Source organism: Cryptomeria japonica, chromosome 6 (genome assembly GCF_030272615.1).
Source record: "Cryptomeria japonica chromosome 6, Sugi_1.0, whole genome shotgun sequence".
In the NCBI taxonomy this organism is placed as follows: domain Eukaryota; kingdom Viridiplantae; phylum Streptophyta; class Pinopsida; order Cupressales; family Cupressaceae; genus Cryptomeria; species Cryptomeria japonica.
In genome coordinates this window covers 106,217,990-106,233,048 of record NC_081410.1, presented here as the reverse complement: position 1 = coordinate 106,233,048, position 15,059 = coordinate 106,217,990, and the positions used below count along the sequence as shown (strand labels likewise).

General features: G+C 38.4%; 1 protein-coding gene across 1 annotated transcript in view; it reads left to right on the top strand.

Annotated features, from left to right (window-relative positions):
* Positions 1–14,799, top strand: part of LOC131030534 (disease resistance protein BAK6-like) — a 33,412-nt gene extending 18,613 nt beyond the window's left edge. Inside the window, exons 4-6 of the mRNA XM_059221930.1 lie at positions 14,083–14,272; positions 14,492–14,563; positions 14,652–14,799. Of these exons, the coding sequence (XP_059077913.1) occupies positions 14,083–14,272; positions 14,492–14,563; positions 14,652–14,799 (410 nt within the window). The remainder of the gene's footprint in view (positions 1–14,082; positions 14,273–14,491; positions 14,564–14,651) is intronic.
* The last annotated feature ends 260 nt before the right edge of the window (positions 14,800–15,059 follow it).

Here is a 15,059-nt window from a genome sequence, read left to right as displayed (position 1 = left end):
TTGCGTTCTGCAACTCCATTCTGCTATGGAGTGTATGCTACAGAATGTTGAAGATCAATCCCCTCAAATGTACAAAAATCCTCAAGTCTCTTGTTCACATATTCCCTTCCATTATCTTGACCACTTTCCCGGATTGCTTCTCCACACGAGTCTTGAAGTCCTGAAATCTGTCAAATACTTCACTCTTATGAATGAGAAAGTAGACCCAAGTGAAGCGAGAGTAGTCATCAATGAAGGTGAGGACATAGCGGGCCTTGCTAAATGAAGGTGCTGGAAATGGACCTGCTACATCGCTGTGAACAAGTTGAAGAACTTCCAAAGCTCTCCAAGCTTTCCCCTTATCAAACTTCTCCTCAGGATGCCTGCCCATGGGACACCCTAAACATACACCCTCTAAAAAACTGATTCGAGGTAGACCTATGACAATGTCTTTAGTGTTGAGCTGCTGAAGATGGCGGTAGTTGAGGTGACCAAACCGCTCATGCCATAGCTTACTTTCAGAATTTGAATGAGTAAGCAAGGCCCTAGAAGGTGAACTTGGCACAAAGTGGGAGACTGAATAAAGCCTTGAGTTGTCATTGACTTGTTCCACTACTACCAAGGCATCATCATCAAGTTCCTTTACCATAACTAAATCAGGTGTAAACTCAACCTTTTTCCCATTCCCATAGTGAGTAATTTGGTAGATAGAGAGAAGGTTGGTAGACAAGTTAGGAACATAGAGAACATTCTCAAATGTTCCATCATCCATGTCAACTGAACCTTTCCCTTCAACCTCTACTTGTGTATCATCACCTATGTAAATGTGAGGTACCTTAGATGGCTCCAATGAAGAAAACTGCTCCTTTGTAGAACCCATGTGATATGAGGCACTCGAGTCAAGTATCCACTGTTGTGAAGAACCTGTTGTAGCCACAAATGCTTGCCCTTTTCCCTTAGAATGTGCGGAAGAGGAAGGAGATGAATCCTTCTTTGTGTAGGCAGATGGCAAGTTGATGTTGTTTTTCTTAAGAAGATTAGTTAACTCATCAACTTGTTTTGTGTGGCATCGATGCTCATCATGACCATACTTCTTGCAATATGCACAAGTTGGTTTATCCTTCTTAGGTGGTGTCCCCTTCTTGGAAGAGGATGAAAAATCACCTTGTGATGGAGAGGATGATTGCCCTTTTTCCTGTTGTGGCTTAGACTTGGAGTGCTTCTTCTTCTTGTTGGAATCTTTGCCTTGACTTCCTTGATTCCCTTGATTAGCCACCAAATCCTAGGACTTTGAAGACTTGAGAAGCCTCATGTTCAACAACTTAGATTGTTCCAATATCAACATTTATGTGAAAGCATCAAATGAAGGTATAACATAGGAACTCCCCACTATCAAACGATGAGTTTGGAAGCTAGACACAAATGCTGCATATTCTGGTGCAAGCTTGTCCAACAAGTTGAATATCAACTGAGCATCCTTTTTGTCAATTCCACAACCCTTAAGCTTTGCTCTTAGCTCATTTGCTTTGGTGACATAATCTTGGATTTTATAAAAACTCTTGGGATCCAAGTTGTTGAGCTCATTGTCAATCTTATAACCTCTGATTTCATCAACTTGACCATACAATTTCTGAAACATATCCCAAGCATCTTTGATTGTAGTACACTTCTCAATATGAAAGATGAGGTCATTTGATACATACTTGCGCAAAGTTCCAAGAGCCATGTAATTCTTAGTGAACCATTCTAACTAAGCATTAGGATCGGCCTTAGGATCAGGTGGTGCTGCTATTGTTCCATCTATGTAATGCATGAGACCTTTTTCCATTAATTTGCTCCATACTTTAATTTTCCATGATGCATAATTATGTGGAGTTAAAGGTGGAAATTTATGAGGACTCATTGCAACAAAAATGAAAGAGCACAAGGAAAGAGAGGCACAATCACACAAGACAACCCCCCAAATTCACTCAATCAAAGAACCCCCCCAAAAGTGATGATTTGACACTTTATACTTAGTGCGTGTACAATGGGCCACTTGCAAAAAATGACAAAGTGGACTTTTGATTTCAATTTTACAATTGCCTCAATAGGGCCAAATAAGACTCAAACTAATAGTGCAAGAGATCTAAACTAAGATCCAAGCAATTTACAAGTACCAAATAGGCCAAATAAGACCAATATCTGAAAGTACAATTTCTAGTTAAAATCTCTGAAATCTGATCATAGATTATGAAAGTAGATGAAAAAACATGCACTCTCAAATAAAAATGACACCTGAAAAGGAGGTCGTGTGAGCTCAAACGAGGCCTTTGAAGTTGCAGAATTGAGGATTGGATAGGTACAGCTGAGAGAATCTGAAAATTTCAAAAAACCTGTGCACCAAAACCATAAAATAACTACACCACTGCGAACAGTACGAAAAAATATCCCAAATAAAAAAAAATTGCACCCAAAAAGGAGCAAAATTGAGCAAATTATGGGCCTCCAAAGTTGACCCAAAAATCCAAACTGCTCAACGGAGAGGGGTCTAAAAATTTCCAAAGAAAATGCTGACTAGGCGCTGACTGGGTGCTAACTGGGCGCTGACTAGGTGTTGCTGACTAGGTGCTGACTATGCACTGCTGACTGGGCAGAAGGTACGGATCCCAAAAATAATTTTCAAATTTTTTTTTTCTCAAAAAAAATTTTTAGAAAAAAAAAAAAAAAAATTTTTTGCAAAAAAATCCAAAAATTCTGTACCGTACCGCTCGAATTGGGCAGAAAATTTCCTCCACACCCAAAAATCGATTTTCGCCAAAATAGGTCGAATTTATACTCGATTTTTATGGAAACGGCCTCCCGGACGCAATGGTGAGGTTGAAAATGCTCTAAGATGCCTCCAAAAAATGCAGTCCCTCAGATCCAAAAATAGAAGCCTTCCACGATGTCTCCAAAAACCAATCAATGAAGCCCCAATGGCTCTGATACCATGTGAGATTTTGCCAAGATCAAGGGCACAATGAAAAGTATAAAATAGAGACAAAAGAATGACAAGAACAAACTGTATTCTCATCAATATGCAAAATGATCAACTAGATTCACCAATACAATGAATATAGGCCTTCTTATATAGGCAAGGCCATATGGATGTACGAGCACACAATCATGACATGTAGCTCAATGAGAAACAAGGGTAGGTAAGAAATACTAGGGGTAGGTAGGAGAAATAATATAATATTCCACAAGAGGTAGATGACCCATCGAATGTGGAGTGTAACAAAAAAACAAGACCACAAAAGGTGGAATTTCTCCTACAAGCTCTATCCCTATGCGCACACTTCCCTAAGTGTCTCAAATCCAAACTACGAAGAGATGCATTATCTTAAGTTAACTTAAGTAAAGTGTAATAATATCCATAATGAATTTTTATTTACACCAACACTTTCTATCCTCCTCTGTGCTATCATCTGCATGCATGAATGCTATGTGTACAAAAATAGAAACTTGTGTAGAGTGATCATACATGGATTGCACTTCATTTTGAGGTTGTAGTGTATAATTTTCAGCGAAATCAATGATAGAGACAATGGTGCCAAGAGGAAATGTGTCCTTACACGACTTGAATTGCTCATCTAACCATCAAGCTCTATGTGTATGCATTATGTACTCATAAACTAGTTTCTCTTGAAACATTCTCATAAATTGAGCTACACATATATCATTTTTCACTAGCCCACATCTCTTCAAATCTTTTCCATCTTTAACTCCATATGTGACTGTCTTGTATCTTCCGAAAGAAACTAGTTTCATACCAATTTCATGTGTGCTCTCCAAATGTATGCATCTTGGTAAATGTTGCAAACCACCACATATAGCACAAGAACCTTCCAAACAGGGAATCTTATAATAAATGCAACCATCATGTCTATTACATAACACACTTGAAATAAATTCTCTTGCCGACCTAGGAGGTGCTTGTATATTACATTCCTACAAAACATCGTTAGTGTGCAAAGTAGAACAAATATGACAAAAAATATCATAATGCATGGAAAATTCAATATGCATCCTACAACAACACGTGGTGCATACATGATTAATCTTAATATAAAAAGGTTTTGCCATTTCAAAAAATATTTGAGAAATTTTTATTTGAGGAAACTTTTGAAGGAATCTTTCATAAAATTTAGTTTGAGTCATATCCAAATAGTGTTTCACATGTGGCTCATGATTTTTAGACCCAATTCACCTTCTAACAACATCTCTTTGGTTGGGCGATACTCTTGTGTTGTCATGCCAAAAAAATTCAATTAATGTTTTTAGTGCATCTACAACAACCTTGTCTTTGCATGGTAGTCTACTCGAGAATGCCCAAAGAGAATTATTGTTAGGGTCCTCTATTTGTTCTCACCTCTTTAATGCTTTACTTAATGTTGTTCTACTCACGTTTAATGACTTACTTGTTTTGCTTATCAAACGATCTTTTTTTATTTTCTTGCTCATTATGGTTGATGTAATGACACGTCGAGTAGCATTAGAATCTTTACTACGTGATTTTGAACCAATAGATTGATATGTATCAAATATATTTCTGACAATAGTTCTTTCACTATTACTTTCAGATGATCTTAGGCCTAGAATTTTCATTGTCTCTCTAAAATTCAAATTTTTAATCATTTGAACAATTAATTGATATCTTGTGGTTTGATTTAAGTTTTTAAAATAGTTTTTCCATATTCTTTTAACCATTCTCCTACAAGTTCGTTCATTCATTTTATTGGGCATTGACTTCAATATATTCTCATCGATGTCAATTAGATACTTTGGTTTCCTACGAATGATTCTAGGAGGTGTTAACATCGGTGCATTATGTACATTCAATTCATCAAGTAGAGAAGGTGTACTATGTTCATCATTTAATTGATTATTCAATGCGGTATCTTCTTCAATTGCATTAGGTTCAAATGGTAAATTATCAAATGTTTCTTCTTCAATTGCATTAGGTACAAACGGAAAATTATCAAATGTTTCTTCTTCAATTACATTAGGTTCAAACGGTAAATTATCATATGTTTCTTCTTCAATTGCATTAGGTGCATTATATTCGTTTGGTAAATCAAATTGAGATGTTGAGGTTGACATACCTTCTTCTCCCATTGTTCTTATGTCATGCAATTTCTTCATACGCTGCCTTTGTCTTTCCTTTTGAGCCTTTCGTTGTTCCATCGTTCCTCGCTTGTTCTTTCCCATGGTTGAGATCGGTTGACCTAAATAGAATCATATTACATATATATGTAAAGAAAAGTTTATAAATAAACAAATAACAAAAAACTACTAAAAACAACAATTCAATCATTTGAAATCATGCAAAAACAAAAAATTCACTTACTTTTATGTATACAACAGTGATAGAAGTGCAGACATAGTTCCAGTGGGGCCTTCAACGACCTCAAAAACTTCTTTTGAGACCGTTGAGGCTCTTGGGCAACTAAAACTATGTCTATAAATCGTGTACGTGCTACATTGATAACCGTGTACGCGCTGTTAGACCATAAAATGTTGACAAGCCCAATGGTATTCCTTTTTCCCATTCTGGGCTGATAAGTAGTGCGTATGCGCTACTAAGCCTAAAATGTTATCGTAGGGTATCGAATAATACCTCTCCCTTACGTGCTACTAAGCCTTAAAAAAGTTATGGCAAGGTAGGGAACTAATAGTTTCAGTACCTCGTACGCGCTCTTGAGAGAGGTAGCGGGAGGGAGAGAGAGAGAGAAAGAGAGAGAGAGAGAGAGAGAGAGAGAGAGAGAGAGAGAGAGAGAGAGAGAGAGAGAGAGGAGAGAGAGAGAGAGGAGGGGGTGGGAGAGGGAGAGAGAGGGAGAGGAGAGGGGAGAGGGAGAGAGAGAGAGAGAGAGAGAGAGAGAGAGAGAGAGAGAGAGAGAGAGGGTAGGAGAGGGAGAGAGAGAGAGAGAGGGGAGAGGGAAAGAACATGGGGGGAAGGGAGAGGTAGAGGGAGGGAGAGAGGGAGAGAAGAGGGGGGAGGGAAGGTAGAGAGAGGAAGAGAGGGAAGGAGAGAGAGAGAGAGAGAGAGAGAGAGAGGGGGGGGGAGGGAAAGAGGAGGGGTCTTAAGGGGTCACAGGATACCATATGACCTCTTAGGAAACAATACAACCTCTAATGACCTCTAATGACACCTCTAATGACCTCTAATGACACCTCTAATTTCATTAGGTGACAGGCGTTGTGTAACAACATGGGAACTCTCGCATACCCACCACTATCATTCTATAGGACATCATTTGTGTTACTCTCCCTCTTTCTCTTCCTACCTATTGTTTTCTTCTGAAAAACATATTGCAAGTAGAGACAGAGGGAGAGAGAGAGACGGGGGAGGGAAGGTAGAGAGAGGGAGAGAGGTAGAGGGAGGGAGAGGGAGAGAGAAGGGGGGGTGGGAGAGAAGAAGGGGTATGGAGAGAGAGAGAGAGAGAGAGAGAGAGAGAGAGAGAGAGAGAGAGAGAGAGAGAGAGAGAGAGGGAGAGGGAGGGAGAGAGAGAGAGGGAGAGGGGGAGAGTAGGGGGAGGGAAAGAGGAAGGGTCTTAAGGGGTCACAGGATACCATATGACCTCTTAGGAAACAATATGACCTCTAATGACACCTAAGGGGTCATATGGTGGGCTAATAAAATGATATATTAAATTTAAAGTTATGAATAGAACATCATACAACGAGACTCCAAGTGAACAAACAACGAGGCTTCACTAAAAAGCAAGTGTAAGAGCTTGAACTAACCCTAAGAGTACTGCCTAAGTTCTAAAACATATGATGCTATTAAATTTGCAAGGTTATAAGACTGATCTCGATTGTGACTATAGGAATTACACACTTGATTTCTTTCATGGGTATGTACCATTCCAAGTTGTTTGACAAGTGATGATCATCATATACTACCACTGCCATGCATAAAACAAACTTTAATTTCTTTAGGTGATAGGCGTTGTGTAACAACATGGGAACTCTCACATACCCACCACTATCATTCTATAAGACATCATCTGTGTTACTCTCCCTCTTTCTCTTCCTACCTGTTGTTTTCTTTTGAAAAACATATTGCAAGTACTTTGACTCATCATGTTGCTTTGTTGACACTATTTTCCACATCTGCTCTGCTCATTAAAAACACATTTGAGAAGAATATTGCTACAGGTTTCCTTTCTTGTCATGGTAATACACCTGTGGTTCAATTTCAAACCCTATTCCTCCTATTCAATATACACACAAAAATCCATCAGTCAATTTTTTTAGGAGAGGATACATGATAAAAATCAAAGAGGAAGTTGCAGATAAGAAATAAATTCACTTACTTCCTTTAGAAGTGCAGACATAGTTGTAGTGGGGTATGGAGGTTGAGAAGAAGAGAAAGAGGGATGGGGTATGGAGGAAGGGAGAAGGGGAGAGAGAGAGAGAGAGAGAGAGAGAGAGAGAGAGAGAGAGAGAGAGAGAGACCTTGTATGCATTTGAGAGGGAGAGACGATACACTTACATGTGTATATATATGTTTAATATATTATATGTATATAAACATATTATATATGCAATGTCATATTATACACATTATATATTACATATATTATATGTATATACACATATTATACATAGAATATCATATTATACAATAGCGCGTACATGCTATTTATAATAAAGATAGCGCGTACGCGTTGTTTATAGGGAAACAAGTGCGTATGCACTGCTTACACTATACATACCTCATACATGCTTTTTAAACCATAAGTACCCTGTATGCGCTTTTGATTGTTTAGGCTTGGAAATAGGCCTGGATGACAAAGCTACGGATTGGAAGTTTGATTTCCCTCCATTTCTCTCATTTTTGACGTGTATTATTTTATCAACTTGGTTTATCGACTTTGTCATCATCAGGTTTACACTTCATAAAGTGGGTATTTCTAAAATTGCCACCATATTTTCACCCATCTTTTGAGCTTTCTAGCCATATAATTTGTTTTCAATTTGAACAACAATAACATATTATTATTGAATTTCTTTTACTAGTGTCTCCATAGTTCTCACAGACATAGGTGCACCAGTTTTTGAATAACTTTTGATATACGTATCCAAATTTAAAAAACTTTATATATTATTGTAGTGCACTTGATTCTTTACAATTTAAAAAAAAAAAATTGCATTTTCGATTTGTTTAGTGCAACTTATGCTTCGTGCACGAACAGGTACCGAATTTTCAAGATGTGCTTGATTGAAAAAATCATAAAAAAAAATACTCGACAAAAAATTACAAAAAAATACACATCTTCTAGTGCTCACTCTTAACTATCTTTCTGCCAAAGGAATTGTCAAAATACTAAATCTAACTATGACATTTTTGATGCACATGTCAGACACTATGCTATGTTTTTTAGAAAAAAAAACAGGGTCAGTTTTTCATGCGCGAAGGATTTGACCCCCTTAATCTTATCCAATTTTGAAAAAGTTTAGTAGTTTGGAAACTAGATTCGGAGTACTACAATATTTGTTCTTTGATTATCTTCATATCTTGAGTGAATGACTTTCAAATTTTGCCTCTAAGTTCAGGTTCACCTGATTTCAGAAAAAAAGTGTCCACTTATATCCCCCTTTTTTACCACCATCTTTGTGCACTTACCCATGCTCATATCAGTATTATCTCTCTCATCTCTTCCCTACATTCCTCCTCTCTCTTCCTTAACCCTACCTTTTTGTCTCTTAGGCATCTCCCTCTCTACTTTCTTCCCTCTCGGGTATCTCTCCCTCTCTTTCTCATCTCCCTCACCCTCTTTCTCTCTTTCATCTATCCCTGTCTTTCTCTCTCTCTCTCAAATATCTCTATCTCTCACTCTCTCCTCCTCTCTTAAGTGTCTCTCTCTCTCTCATTATCTCCCTCTCCCTCCCCCTCCCTTTCTCTTCCTTTGTCAAGTATTTCTTTCCCTCTAACTCTCTTTCTCTCTCCGCCTCTTGGTCCATTTCTCTTTCTCTCAAGTCTCTCTCCTTCTCTCTATCACATCTTTGGATATCAACCTTTATCTCTCTCTCTCTCTCTCCCCTTATTTCTCTCTTAAGTCTCTCTCCCTATCTACCTCTATCTCTCTATCTCACTCTCCTCCTCTGTCAAGTGTATCTCTTTCCCACTCTCTCCCTACCTCCCCCCCCTCCCTTTCTATTTCTCTCTCTCTCTCTCTCTCTCTCTCTCTCTCTCTCTCTCTCTCTCTCTCTCTCTCTCTCTCTCTCTCTTTCTCTCTCTCTCTAGTCTCTTGTAATATCCTTCCATCCCTTCCTCCCTTTCACTCAGACTCTCTATATCTCTCACCCTCTCTTTCTCCCTCTCTCTCTCTCTCTCTCACCTTTCCTCCCTTCACCTCTCTCTCTCTCTCTCTCTCTCTCTCTCTCTCTCTCTCTCTCTCTCTCTCTCTCTCTCTCTCCTTTCCTCCCTTCACCTCTCTCTCTCTCTCTCTCACACACACACACACACACATCTCTTATCTCTCACTCTCAGTATATCTCTCTCTATCTCACTCTCCTCCTCTCTTAGGTGTATCTCTCTCCCATTCCCTCCCTCTCCTCCTCCTCTCTCCCTCTCTAGGGTAAAATGGTATTCTTAGGGTTCATATGGTATCCTAGGGATCCATGCATGTGTCCTAAGGGGTCATAGGACACCATATGACCCCTTAGCACACCATATGACCCATAATGACACCAAATGGTGTCCTAAGGGGTTATAGAACACTATATGACCTCTTAGGACACCATACGACCCATAAAGACACCATATGGAGTTCTGAGGGGTCAGATGGTGTCCTAAGGGGTCATAGGAGAACCTGAACTTGGAGGACACCATTTTGTGTTTTTTTCATGTCATATGGTATTCTTAGGGGTCATATGGTATCCTAGGGATCCATGCATGTGTTCTAAGGGTTCATAGGACATCATACGACTCCTTAGGACACCATATGACTCCTTAGGACACCATATGACCCATAACAACAAGTAAGAGGTCATATGCAGTCCTAAGGGGTCATAAGACACCATACGACCCCTTAGCACACCATACGACCCATAATGACACCAAATCGTGTCCTAAGGGGTCATACTTTATGACCCCTTAGGACACGATTTGGTGTCATTATGGGTCGTATGGTGTGCTAAGGGGTCGTATGGTGTCTTATGACCCCTTAGGACTCCATATGACCTCTTACGACCTCTTAGGACACCATACAACCCATAACGACACCATATGGAGTCCTAAGGGGCCAAATAGTGTCCTAAGGGGTTGTAGGAGACCATATGACCCCTTAGGTCACCATATGACCCCTAATGACACCATATGGTGTCCTAGTGTCCTAAGTGATCATAAGGTGTCCTAGAGGTTATACGACACCATAAGACACATAACGATACCATATGGTGTCCAATGGGTCATTGGACACCATATGACCCTTGGAACACAATACGACCCCTAAAATCATCTAAGGGGTCATATGGTATCCTAAGGGGTCATAGGACACTATATGATCCCTTAGCACACCATAGGACCTATAATGATTCCAAATGGTGTCCTAAGGGGTCATAGAACACCATATGACCCTTTAAGATACCATATGGTGTTGTTATGGGTCGTACGGTGTCCTGAGCGGTCATATGGAATCCTATGACCCCTTAAGACACCATATGGTGTCGTTATGGGTCGTATGGTGTCTTAAGGGGTCATATGGTGTCCTAAGGGGTCATAGGACACCATATGACGTCTTAGGAAACAATATGACCTCTAATGACACCTAAGGGATCATATGGTGTCCTAAGGGGTCATAGAATACAATATGACCCTTTAGGACATCATACGACCCATAACGACACCATATGGAGTCCTAAGGGATCATATGATGTCCTAAGGGATCATAGAATACCATATGACCCGTTAGGACACCATATGACCCATAACGACACGTAAGAGGTCATATGGAGTCCTAAGGGGTCATAAGACACCATATGACCCCTTAACACACCATACGGCCCATAATGACACCAAATGGTGTCCTAAGGGGTCATAAAACACTATATGACCTCTTAGGACACCATATGGAGTCCTAAGGGGTCAAATAGTGTCCTAAGGGGTCGTAGGAGACCATATGACCCCTTAGGACACCATATGACCCCTAATGACACCATATGGTGTCCTAGTGTCCTAAGTGGTCATAAGGTATCTTAGGGGTCATAGGACACCATAAGACACATAACGATACCATATGGTGTCCTAATGGGTCAGAGGACACCATATGACCCTTAGAACACAATATGACCCCTAACAACATCTAAGGGGTCATATGGTATCCTAAGGGGTCATAGGACACTATATGACCCCTTAGCACACCATAGGACCTATAATGATGCCAAATAGTGTCCTAAGGGGTCATAGAACACCATATGACCCTTTAGGATACCATATGGTGTTGTTATGGGTCGTATGGTGTCCTGAGGGGTCATATGGCATCCTATGACCCCTTAGGACACCATATAGTGTCTTTATGGATCGTATGGTGTCTTAAGGGGTCATATGGCATCCTAAGGGGTCACAGGACACCATATGACCTCTTAGGAAACAATATGACCTCTTAGGAAACAATATGACATCTAATGACACGTAAGAGATCATATGGTATCCTAAGGGGTCATAGAATACCATATGCCCCTTTAGGACACCATATGACCCATAACAACACCATACAGAGTCCTAAGGGGTCATATGGTGTCCTAAGGGATCATAGAACACCATATGACCCCTTAGGACACCATATGACCCATAACGACATCTAAGGGGTCATAATACACCATATGACCCCTTAGTACACCATACAACCCATAAAGATTATCCAACCAATACATCCACACGATCCAAAGAAACCAATACATTCATTTTCTTCAAACGTTCTACTTTATATCCTATCTTCTTAAAAAAAAAGAAAACCGACCACCTTGTCAATCTTCTTATATGTATATACACATTAAATATATAATATCATATTATACACACTCCCAAAATTTAATCAAACGTAGCCTGTACGTGCTATTTATAGTAAAAATAGCGCGTACGCGCTTCTTACACCATAAGTACCCTATACTTGTTTTTTATACCATAGGAACCCCGTATGCGCTTTTGTCTGTTTAGGCTTGGAAATAGGCCTAGATGACAAAGCTACGGTTTGGAAGTTTGATTTCCCTCCATTTCCCTCATTTTTGGCGTCTTTTATTTTATCAACTTGGTTTCTCGACTTTGTCATCATCAAGTGGGTATTTCTAAAATTTTCACCATATTTTCACCCATTTTCTGAGCTTTCTAACCATATAATTTTTTAAAAATTTGAACAACAATAACATATTATTATTGAATTTCTTTTACCAGTGTCTCCATAGTTCTCACAGACATACGTGCACCATTTTTTTAATAACTTTTGATATACTTATCCAAATTTAAAAAACTTTATATATTATTGTAGTGAAATTGCATTTTCAATTTTTTTAGTGCAACTTATGCTTCGCGCACGAACAGGTACCTAATTTTTGAGGATTTGCTCGATCGGAAAAATCATAAAAAAACAAAATACTCAACAAAAAATACACATCTTCTAGTGCTAACTCTTAACTATCTTTCTACCAAAGGATTTGTCAAAATACTAAATCTAACTATGATTTTTTTGATGCGCACGTTAGACACTATGTTATGTTTTTATGAAAAAATCAGGCTCTGTTTTTCGTGCGCAAAGGATTTGACCTCCTTAATCTTATCCAATTTTGAAAAAGTTTAGTAGTTTAGAAACTAGATTCGGAGTACTACAATATTTGTTCTTTGATTATCTTCATATCTTGAGTGGATGACTTTCAAATTTTGTCTCCAAGTTCAAGTTCACCTGATTTCAGAAAAAAAGTGTCCACTTATACCCCCCTTTTTGACCACCATCTTTGTGCACTTACCCATCACTTGTGTTTGACTTTACAGGTCTACAAATTGCATTAGGAGTGAATCTTTTGTAAGCAACACTTCTTCAATTTCTTAATCTATATATGTTGAAGTGTGGTCTAGTACATCTCCAATGCTTGATTTGCCTTCAAACACTAGCTCATCATGAACACAATGGAGAAAAATGTCTATGTCTCATAATGAGTGCTACAAATCTTTCATAAAGGACGATTGTAGGCTTAGAGAAAATTGGATCTCTTATGCCTCTTTAACCATATACTTCAAAAAAATCCTCCAAAGAGGTAGAAAAGAATCAAATGGAATGTTATTTATTGCATAATTGCATTATTTTGAGACAAAAGCCAAAATGGGAACATGAGCTTTTGATAGCATTTCTTCTTCTACGAAACAAATACAATCTTGGCATCAACACATTGACAATTGTATATTTTTTTTCAAGTTGTGATTGTACATCGATTGTTATGATCAAAACAGTCCTAAATTGTTTAGGATGAATTATTGAAATTTAAGAACAAAAAGGGTAAGGTCTCATGAGAGCTTCATGATCTATTTTCATGAAATATTAGATCCCATAAAATAGAATGAATTATATTATTGAAACTTTTTCCTGAAAAATAGCAACTCCGAACATATTTCAACAGATGAAATTGAAACGGAATTGAAAATTGCCCCACCAACTTCAAAAAAAAATCCTGTCCTTCCATGAGACCTTGCCCTATATCCCAAACCTAATCACAATCTGCAAAGAAAGAGAAATCACCATCAACGTAAGAGCCAAAAGAGAAACTCCACCACCGGTAGTTGATTTCGCTGTTTCTTTTCCAATACTTTCTAAGTTTTCTGTTTGTTCAGTTTTTTTTTTTTTTTACTGCTTCCTTTCTAACATAATACATACCAAAGTATCCAGTTTGGTTTCTTTCTCTATTCGTCTGCTAGTCTACAAATAGATGCTCCATGGAGGCTTTAAAGTATAATATCAAGCATAATACTCTCTTCCTCCCACTTTAAAATCCCTTCTCTGCAAGCATTCCATCCATCAATTTGTCCTCACTGTTTGTCATTAGTTATGGCCAGTAAATCCATACTTGTGTACTTTCTGCTGGTAGGATTCATTATTTTGAACCTCCTTTCTGCTCATTCTCGTGCTCAACTAGAAATAGAGATTTTGATGGATTTCAAGGCAGGCGTAGACGACCCAGACAATGCTTTAGCTAACTGGAATTCAGAAATAGAAGACCCTGATCCCTGTGAATGGTTTCATGTTTCATGCAATCACAATCAAAGAGTTATTAGTCTGTAAGCCTTTTTCTAATTTCTAACTGATTTTCGAACTTTCTAAAATTCGATTTTAAAATTTTAATATGATCTGAAATGTTGATAAAACATTAATACACAATCTAATCCAAACATTTAACATTGATTGACCAACAGCTGAACTACAATTACAAATAGTTATCAAAAGTTCACTCATAATTTTGTTTTCTTCTAAAGCTATCAAACTTATAATTTCTGCAGGGATTTGAGGGATACTAGGATTTCAGGCCCCATCTCACCAAGGCTTTCTGAATTAACCTACTTAGAAAATCTGTAAGCAAATCCTCCCTTACCAGATTCAATCAAATTTTATTGAGTGAAGGAACTTTTTTAAATGTGAAGGGCCTGGTCTTAATTGCAGGGATCTTTACAGAAGTTCATTTAATGGAACTCTACCTGACAGTCTAGGGAACCTGAAGTTCCTGAAGGAGCTTGATGTTTCTAAAAACCAATTGACTGGCCATATACCTAGCACTTTTAATAAACTCTCTCGCCTTCACATCTTGTAAGTGCATGCATCTTTTTTAAGGAATAGCTGAGAATATTTTTTGGAATGAACAAACTAATAGGTTTTTGGTTTTTATTTTTGATCTGCTTAGTAATGTGTCCTACAACAAACTCAGTGGTCCAATTCCAACGGGTAATGTATTCAAACAATTTGGATTTAGCAGGTTGGTTTCGCTTCTTTGCCAAATTATATTGAGCATTTAGAGCTATGTTAGTTTTGTTTTTTATATTGTTTTGGTTGATCTCTGTAATAATCTGTGCA